At 32.2% G+C, this 10,571-nt stretch overlaps 1 protein-coding gene across 1 annotated transcript; it reads left to right on the top strand.

Annotated features, from left to right (window-relative positions):
* The first annotated feature begins 3,089 nt into the window (after positions 1–3,089).
* Positions 3,090–6,825, top strand: LOC117686596 (B-box type zinc finger protein ncl-1-like). The gene is made up of 2 exons (XM_034461848.2): positions 3,090–3,197; positions 4,878–6,825. The coding sequence occupies exon 2, from the start codon at positions 4,885–4,887 to the stop codon at positions 6,544–6,546; it is 1,662 nt and encodes a 553-aa protein (XP_034317739.2). The 5' UTR covers positions 3,090–3,197; positions 4,878–4,884; the 3' UTR covers positions 6,547–6,825.
* Positions 6,826–10,571: the final 3,746 nt, after the last annotated feature.

Raw genomic sequence — 10,571 nt, 5'->3', positions numbered from 1 at the left:
ACTACCATTGTCAGAGTTACATTCAGCAACTTAGCATATGTGATTGTGAAACCTTGTTCCTGTACTTGATACTTTTGTTTATAATAATATTTGGAAGTTTCTAGTTTATATACTTACTTCCGTGGTTACTATAAATAGGTTTGTTTTGACATAAAGATCGATAATAATCCTTCACACGTGTTCGATCATCATAGGAAATATCCAGTTTTTGTCTATACTTTTCTATTGGTTAATATACCGGAAGTAACCTTTTTCGGGTGGTGCTAAATACAGTCAAAGGTCATGCCCCTACAGTCTATTCAGTAGATTTAACGTTATATTTTTCTATTGCCGTGGTTTGCTATATAAAGCCCCGAAATTCGTAGTTTCTTGGGGACATGTTAAGCATTGATTTGCTGTAAGTTTCTCACTTCTCTAACATGGTTTATTAGATATTTAACAGGTTGCACCCGTTAGGAGAATAATTTTATCATTTTGTCGTCGTCATTTGCTCCTGTTGAATATTTTCGGCCCTTGAACTTAAAGTTAAGTGTTAGGTTCTTATTAAAAGGGATATTTGTATTAAACCTAGGCCTTCCCCCGGCTAGGTGGGCTAGCGTTTCCCGTACGTACTACGCTAGGATGGGGGTGATTTTTGTTGATTATTTTGATGGTGGTGTTGACAGGAATTTTTGATAGTAACATTTTTTTGGTCAATACTCGGCAGGAATTTACAATTGTTATCATTATTTTGTTTTTTTTGTTATTTTCTATAAAATCGTAAATAAATATTGTTGTTTGTTGAGGCTGGTGTTTTTCATTACAATGTGTTGAACGGTGTCAAAAAGGTGAAATATATATTATTTAACTTAAAATTAAGACAAAGCAGAATCTCAAATTATAAAGAACCTGGGAAATAAATTATGATACATAGGAAACGGTAAACATATTTCAGAGTGTGATTCTGACCCAACCCGTCCTATTACATTCCATTAACAGGTGATCGTCGCAAAGTTATAGTTTTATATTTATTATATGCATCTTGAAATAATGAAATCTACAAAGGAGCTACACTGAAAGTTTATGTTTTTATTTAATTAAAAATTGATATTGATAATGATATAGAGCATATTTCTATATCTTTGTATATTGTGTTCAAGGGCAGTAACTCTTCTTGACCCTGAAAGTATGATGCATTATAATCAGAGTTATCCTTCTTTACAAATAGTTTGGTAAGTGAACTATGAGTAGTAATGTATTTCATGAATGTATATTTGAAAATGATTGTACAGTTTTATGCTGAACCTTACTGTAAACATTGTTCATTTTTATGCTGATATCTATTAATTATATACAGGGTTTAATCCTTTAATCCCTATACATGTATTTGAATAAATGAAGAGCCCTTCAGTTGACTTGTTGATCTTTAGGAAAACCCACTACCACATTAATTCCACAAGCCTTGTTTCTCTCAAAAAGTAAAATATTATGGAATTCTTGTTTAAGAAAAAAAAAAGAAATTATCGGGTTATGATAGCAAAATTTAATTTATATTAGATTTTAGAAAGTAGTCCAAAATGACGAGCAACATTTCACAACCATAAAAAAGACAATGAAGCACTGAATAACTGATAATTTTGAAATTGTTTCATGTAAACAGTGTTTATTGATCTGTTCAACAATTTTTTAACAAATGACAACTCTAAAATGACGCAAACAAAAAATTTAATTGAATGAAACTTTTCTTGTTTTTTTTTCAGAATAAGATATTTAACCACGCACGTTCTTGAAAGCAATATGAGCTGCAATGTTCATGTCAAAATTTGTTATCATGTATAAAATTGAAATTTACTACTTAAATGAAACTAAAATATTATGGTTAATATTAAGTCATATGTTTGGGAAATCCTATTTAGAGGTATATACTGACTGAAGCAAAATTACACATAGAAATAGAAAATAAATGCCAGTACAAAGTTTCAAAAATACACAAAGATAGGGAACATTTTTGGATTGGTAAAAAAGAAGACTAAATGGTTTAAAACAACAGTAATAATAGCAGGGAAACATCCTACAGATAAGTATGGTAGAGGGCATACCAGTATCAGGTTTTAACCCGCCTTATGCTCACTTCAAAAAAGCGGAAAACCCAAGGTACAGAATACAGTGCATTACCGCGTAAATACAACGTCAAGATTGCGTGTAACTAATTATGACGTCACCATCGTCTAATCATCAATAGACTTAGCGATAGATACTGTTAATGTGCGTATCGATAGTCGCCCACAGAGAGATGGAGAGACTGGAGAAATATGTCAATCTCAGTGTCCAATAACTGTCTTATTACAATTGATTTGTAATAAACAACCTTGATCCCAAAATTATACACGTTTTTGTCTGCTTTCTTTTTTTCATGTCTTCCATGTATACAGTACATGTATATATACAAATTGTATTTAATGTACTAAATGATGCCTGTGATGAAATAACTTTTTTTTTATTTTTCTAAATTTGTAATAATAAAACAAAACATATTACTAATATTAACAAATTTAGAAAAATCTTATTTCATAAATAACTTGCACTCAATTTTACAACTTTATGTCATTAAAAGGTACAACTGCATCCCTTAATGATAATAGCAACTGAGTACCCTAAAAAAATCACCGCGCAAATTTCAACCAGATTTGGTACAAAGATTATTCTAAGGATTAATTATTTTAATTTACATAATCAAATGTTGATTATGTATACTGTATAAAAAATAGTATTCCCCACTTTTACCGCATTTATAAAGAAAAATCTAAGCAGAAAGTCCCAATTATTGAGTTTTGTTTTTTAAATAATTAAGCAGTAAATTAAATTCTGTCCTATTTTGCCCGGTTTAAATATGAAACAAGCTTTTTAATCGCATTAATTTAACTACATGTATGAATTTTCTTCTTTTTTAAGTTAAATGAATTTAAACTTACGAAAGAAAAGTCATAAGTGCTAACTTGTAAGAATTTAACGATACAACTAAATAAGAACTGGAAACAAACAACTGAACAAACAAGCAACAAAACTTCAGATTCTATAATTGCTACACAAGGTAAGGGAAGTAACTCTAATTTTTTTAAAATATGATATGATCAGATGGTTACATTCAAGACAGGATCAGCCATGTTTAGAGCACGCATACCAGACAGTTAGATATCGTGTAATTTCTTGTTGGCAAGGTTTGTATGATTACTTGTTCTCCTAAGCAACACTTTAAAAGTTGATAGCTCTGGCGATTAAAACAGAAAATTCTGGTTGTTGTAGAAATTAAGCTACTTTCGATTTAGATTTTATATTCTTAATATTTTGTTCAACATACTTATCAAACGCAACAATGTTGTGAACTAATTAATTGCATGTGAAGTCAGTAAAATCCTCCATTATTGATTAAAATTAATGGCAAATATGTTCAGTGCGGACATAATGTAAAAGAGTGGCGGACATTTCGTGATGGCGGACATAACGTGACGGCGGACATAACGTGTATTAGCTGCAATAGTGTAGCCCTCTCCCGATTTTTTAAAAAAATTTTTGGGAGAGGGCTACAACTCCATAGGATCTCCGTAATGGTGCAAGTGCGGGAGTGATTAAGGCCTACTCCCGCAACGATTTCGTCTCAAATCGTACATAAATGACAATAACATTTGCATTTCTTGCCTGAACTCAAACATTGTAGATGTCTATGGCATAAATTAATCCAAAAATACCAAGTATAGATCTAGTCCATATATCGGTTATTTTTCGTGTATGTCAACAACACAAGTTGAATTTGCCCGCCATGTTTACTGACCTTGACCGGTTTTATTTTGGGACAGTCAATGAGAATTCGAGAATTCAGGAGCGGATCTTGAAATGAATATAGGAATTCCCCTATTTTAAACATAATTAACGCGGTAAATATGAATTTTCCATTATATACCATTTCCTGAAACGATGCTTTAGTGATAGAACGAGGTATGATCGATTATTTACCCTGTCATTCACGTTATCAAGCCCATCAAAACTCCAAGCGCACATCCCATACAATCACGCGAGAACTGTCATGGCTGCTCAAAAAGACGACTGGTAATCATGCTTATGTATTTTATCTGGTTTTGATTTATATACGGTTAATGTGTTCAACCTGAATTAAAAAATAATTTTATCTAAAGGAAGTCTAATATAAAATCGATCTTTTCAGACCGAAGTCAGCCGCTTTTTGCATCATTACGGAGATCCTGTGGAATTGTAGTCCTCTCCAGTAAACATCAGATATAAAAAAAAAATCGGAGAGGGCTACATTATTTCAGCTAAACGTGACTCAACACTTCAATGATTAAAATTATCAGCATCCGCCTGAAAGAAGTAAAAACGGGGGGGGGGGGTCTATATTTTAAATATTTACAACAATATTTCAGCACTGTGTGTATAAAGATTTATATCAGGGCTTAATTAACCCGTTTTTGGTACAGAGTCCTGTGCCTTTTCAATTGGCGTTTTTTGTTATAATTAACAAATATGACTCAATTCAAATTAGCAAAAACAAAAATTCTACGCAGTTTTCTTAATTTTCATTTGCATTTTACGTGTTTAATCATTAAATTAATGTTTTCATTATAATATCAACCATACTTAACAGGCTAATATTTAAATTGACATATATAAGGATGCCTCACTCAGTATAGCAGCAAAATCAGCATCCTTTTTTTTATAAAACAATACTCAACAGTTATTTTGGGAATTTTGCGATTATATTTTGGGAAAAACAGTAAATTATCAATTAGCCCGGAAAAAGTACCTTGTATGTAGGGTTTTTTTTCATACTACACTATTTTATCTATATGATTAATAAGAAAAGTCTTTGATTTTTTTTTTTATAGAACAAAAATGGATCCTCAATCTAGTGCCCAGGATGTACACCGATGTGACCTTTGTGAGACCGCCATAGTACACAGCTACTGTGACTTTTGTCATGTCAACCTCTGCAAGCCCTGTATAGGAGAACACATCACAGATGGATATGACAAACATAAAATTGTTGCTTTTCAGGAACGAAGATCAACCCTCATTTATCCGAAATGTGGAACACATCAACACAAAAATTGTGAATTCCAGTGCAAATCTTGCAACAATATTTTTGTTTGTTCTTCTTGTACTGCATCTGAACAACACAGGGGGCATATTTTTGTAGACATATCAACTGTTTACAAGACACAGAAAGAAAATATTGAAAAGGATACAGAAGAGTTAGTAAACCTTATTTCGCCTACATATGAAGAAATTGCAGGCGATTTGGAAAATCAGCTTGCCAACCTGGATGGAGGATATGAGAAACTTACAACAACAATGTCCAAACAAGGAGAGCAATGGCACAGAGAAATCGACATCGTCATAAACAAAATGAAAACTGAAATAAACGACATAAAAGTAAAACACAAAGACATTTTAAAGAAACATTTGAATGAAATCAAACAGATACAGTCACTTATACAGCAAACACTATTGGCCATGAAAGAAATTAAGAAATCCACTGAAGTATCTTCAACCATTGAATACAGCTCTAAGATTAGAGATTTTAGTAAACTTCCACCCAAGGTTCAGGTATCACTGCCAACATTCATCTCCAAACCAATAGACCATGAGAAGCTGTATAGTTTGTTTGGACAGATCACCCCATTATCTATTGCTACAGAAGAAAATATCTTGTCACTGAAGCAACCCAACACTTCAGTCAAAGAACTACTGGATGAACCAAAGCTTCTTGCCACAATACAGACTGGGTATAAAAGACTACGCAATGTGACCTGTCTAAATGATGGTAGCATATGGACGAGTGGAATGACCAATGATATCAAATGCTTTAGCCTCCAAGGTTCACTCCTCAAAACTATACAGACAAAATCAGGAAAACCCCCTATTGATATAGCTGTAGACAGTGATGGGTATCTACTGTACTCTCACTGGTCAATAAGAACAGTGAATAAAGTAAAGAATGGACAGATAGAAAAGTTGATCAGATCAAAGGGATGGAGGCCTCTCAATTTGTGTGTCACCTCTACTGGTGATCTCCTGGTTACCATGAACAGTGATGATTACACTCAATCCAAAGTTGTCCGTTACTTGGGATCCACAGAGAAACAAACTATTCAATTTGATGATGAAGGTAAACCTCTGTACTCAGGGAATGATAACATTAAATACATCACAGAGAACGGAAACCATGACATCTGTGTAGCTGACTGGGCGGCTGGTGCAGTAGTGGTGGTTAATCAGGACGGGAAACTCAGATGGAAATACACTGGTCATCCCTCAGTTTCCAAGAACAAACCATTTAAACCCTTGGGTATCACAACAGACAGTCAGTGTTGTATCCTGACAGCAGACAGTGACAACCATTGTATCCACATTCTGGATCAGAATGGACAGTTTTTCCGTTACATTGATAACTGTGATCTGGAGTATCCTTGGAGTTTATGTGTGGACAATAATGACAATCTGTTTGTGTGTGAGGTAAACGTCAATGTAAAGAAAATCAAATATTTAAAATAGAGACTAAAATTTATGATTCTGATGTCAGTTAAACAAGATTTGCATGTAACCATTTTTCCATTTAATCAATCAGTACGAATATATGTACTTTGTTTTCATCACACAATTAATAAATAGAAAACGTGTGTGTAATCTGTGTAGTTTGATTTAAAAAAAAGCTTGCAATTTACTAAAATCAAGTTTCCTATACTAGAAATGTGTTTTCCCTCAGAAATATAATGATGACCTTTTCTACGAATGGGCTAAATATTTCCTTTCTAAAGCATTATGGAATGTTTATCAACTATTTAATGCAGTTTTGTATGAACTATTAACGTTTAAATTCTATCATCCTTTCCTGCTTTTAGTAATCTATCGGGTAAAAACTGTATTATGTGGTAAAAGTAACAATGCAGCAAATATACTTTTAACTTCAAATTCACTGCTTATTTTCAATTCAATCTTTTACAAGGTCTCATAAAACTAGTGGGGGGGGGGGGCACTCCATGTTAATTCAATTTTTTGCTGCGCAAAAAAAATGCACCCCCCCCCCTTCCGATGTTACGTGCCTGACAGTGCGTTAAGCTTTTCAAGTTTCAGATGTTTTATTAAGGGAAATGGTGGGGCCATCTTTCACGTTATTAGTATAGGACATAGAAAAACTTCTATACCAGTTATTTTTCATTTAACCTCAACTACGTAAGGGCGATTTTAAAATTGAACGAAATTATCACAACTACCATGGTTTGGCGAAAACAATACAGTTGTACCTGTATATACAGTAAATGTTAGGAAGTCGGGGTGATACAAGGTTATTTGTTTATGAGACTCCATACCTCTCAGGGGAGTGTTAGAAATTGAAACAATTTTTAAATTGGTAGAGGCATTGGGATAATTATCATGTAAGAACTACTTTTTGGTAGTTAATATATGTTCTTTATGATATATATATATATATATATATATATATATATATATATATATATATATATATATATATATATATATATATATATATATATATATATATATATATATATATATATATAATAAAAAATAACAGAAAGCCGAATCAAAACTCTACCGGTTTCATCATAATCTTCAGGAGTTTTGAACAATCACCATAGATACATAAGTACATATATTTCAAATGATCATTGTGACGTCATATACCATCAAGTATATGTTGCGCTTTTCAGAGTTCATTATGACGTCACAGTATAAGCGTTTTGTAATAGTACGGGAAAAACATATAATATATTCAAATATTCTATAATTGTACAAGAAAAACATAAAATATATTCAAACATTCATAATTATAATGCATTCAGTTTTGGTTTATATAATGAAATGAAATGTTTTTCTTTTGTTTCACGCTCTTTTTCGGTTGTTATTTTATAAAATTTATAGATAGGACACACTGTAAAGTTCGGAAAAATGTTCTTGGCACAGTTTCTGAGATGTCCGCTAACAGCCGTGCACTGGTATTTTGTTTCACGAATTTGTTGTCGGTGGACGGTCATTCGCTGTCTGAGGGTATCCCCGGTTTGACCAATATAGTTTTCTCCACATCCTGCACATGTTATGACGTAGATTAGATTAGAACTTTCACATGTAATAGAGGAATGTATATTAAAATTTCTGCCGTTTTTGAACTCGAACTGGTGGCCTTCTTGTAGGTAAGGGCAGGTGGCACATCTTGGCTTCTGGCATTTACGGACATCTGGTGTTTCTTCGATATTTTCAAATTTGGCATATATATATATATATATATATATATATATATATATATATATATATATATATATATATATATATATATATATGTAATCCAAATATAACTGAATGCATTATAATTATGAATGTTTGAATATATTTTATGTTTTTCTTGTACAATTATAGAATATTTGAATATATTATATGACGTCATAATGAACTCTGAAAAGCGCAACATATACTTGATGTTATATGACGTCACAATGATCATTTGAAATGTATGTACTTATGTATCTATGGTGATTGTTCAAAACTCCTGAACATTATAATGAAACCGGTAGAGTTTTGAATCGGCTTTCTGTTTTATATATATATATATAGAGAGAGAGAGAGAGAGAGAGAGAGAGAGAGAGGGGGGATATCTATATTGTGTGATTTTATATTTGCTTTATCCAACGAGTTGAAATTGTGTATATATTCGCGAGGCTTGCCGAGCGAATATAACCATTTCAACGAGTTGGATAAAGCAAATATAGAATCACACAATTATAGATGTTCTATTTATCTCATACAATTTGATTTATATTATGAAGCTTTTGAGACAGTCCCTTATATGACCCGAATTTAAGTAATTGATTTTTTTTTCAAAGATTAAAGACGATGATGCAACGTTGTGTTATCCGGTTGTTGTGACCTTGCGCAATACAATTTAGTACGTCATTTCTGAGATAAATCTAACTGTTTTAATTTAAAGTATAACTTAAATAAACCTTGAAATGATTTTTCAGCTCTAGATAATTTTTCTTAGAGCTTATTCATTTGATTAAATAGAAATACTGATCAGAAGACTTGAATTATCAAGTTTGTTGACATACACAAAGTTACGAATGCATGTTAGTTTGAATTGACTCGAACAAGGAACAGTTGTTGATGTTTTATAACACAAACACAAGCCTAATGATTAGGGATTGAAAATAGTGAATAAGGACGCTTACTGGTGGTGGAATCAAATTCTTATGAAACATTATTTCGGTAAGGTCTTGTATATAAACACAATTTGCACAACAAGTACGCTATGTTTCCATCGCGTCGTCAGGATGAACTCGGTGATAGTTAACGTAATTTGCAGTTTTATAAACTACACAAAGCAAATTGAAAGTTTGAATGTGGCTAAACTTATCAAAAATCTTGACAAACAAGAAAAAAGGTCTTTTGGTTACAGTTATGTATAACTTTGTAAAAAGAGTTGGGGGGGGGGGGTTAAGCCCCTCCCCCAATAGCCAGGGTATCGACGCCTATGCTACGCAGTTATATGTTTTCCTTCATAATTGTAAGTAATTGAAGTCTTTGACAAAATCCATTTTATATCACTTTTTGTAGTTGATATAAAACTTATGTTGTTTTCGAAAATAGGTCGTTGAAGCGAGGGGCTGTGTCAAAAGTAGTTCCGACCGGAAGTATTTCATATAGCATCACCCGTGTGATATAGCAAAGGTTTATCACACGGGTAATATACACCACACGTATGAGATAAATATATATATATATATATATATATATATATATATATATATATATATATATATATATATATATATATATATATATATATATATATATATATATATATATATTGTGTTTGTGTGTAACGGACCTGAGTGCTTGCTATTTTACAAGCACATATATACGTGATCCTGCACGAGAATAACCTGTGAATTTAATTCAACCAAATTACGAATTTCTCGTAAATATTGCCCCTTTTGATACAACACAAGAATTACCTGTGTTTCGACTCGTATTTAAGTTATTACCGAGGGTAATAAATACAATGTTTACGTAATTTATTCAACAAAGAAATAACAAGACGTATCACGTAATTACCTATTCTAGTGGCTTCTGATATTTTATAGCCTTAAGTCATTTCACCTGTATGGTCACTTACATACATGTGGACAGAATCAGGTGGTTTACTTAGCCAATAGTCTGTTTTTATAATTTTTCCCGCTCTAACTGAGTAGCCTTTGTGACAAAAGGATTTAGCTTATTTATTCATTTGATCAACAAATTGGAAGCAGTCAGTTATAGTAAGTGTTCTATTATTTTGGTATTCTTTAACTTTAATAAATAATTTAATAGATAATAATAATATTTTCTGTTAATTTGTACATTTGGCTAATTCTACTTTTTGAGGTTATAATACCTTATTTATGAAAGAATGTATTTTATAAATTATCCCAGTAATTCATAGTTCTTCTTCTTCTTCTTCCAATTAAGTGCAGGACTCGTTGGAGTATCATCGCACTTCGGCTTGTGCTCGGTGTGACAACAAG

The sequence above is a fragment of the Magallana gigas genome, chromosome 4 (genome assembly GCF_963853765.1).
Source record: "Magallana gigas chromosome 4, xbMagGiga1.1, whole genome shotgun sequence".
Lineage (NCBI taxonomy): Eukaryota > Metazoa > Mollusca > Bivalvia > Ostreida > Ostreidae > Magallana > Magallana gigas.
This window is presented reverse-complemented; position numbering and strand designations above follow the sequence as displayed.

Bases quoted from the DNA above. Each gene is read 5' to 3' on its own strand.
- LOC117686596 (XM_034461848.2), top strand. From the start codon at position 4,885: ATGGATCCTCAATCTAGTGCCCAGGATGTACACCGATGTGACCTTTGT.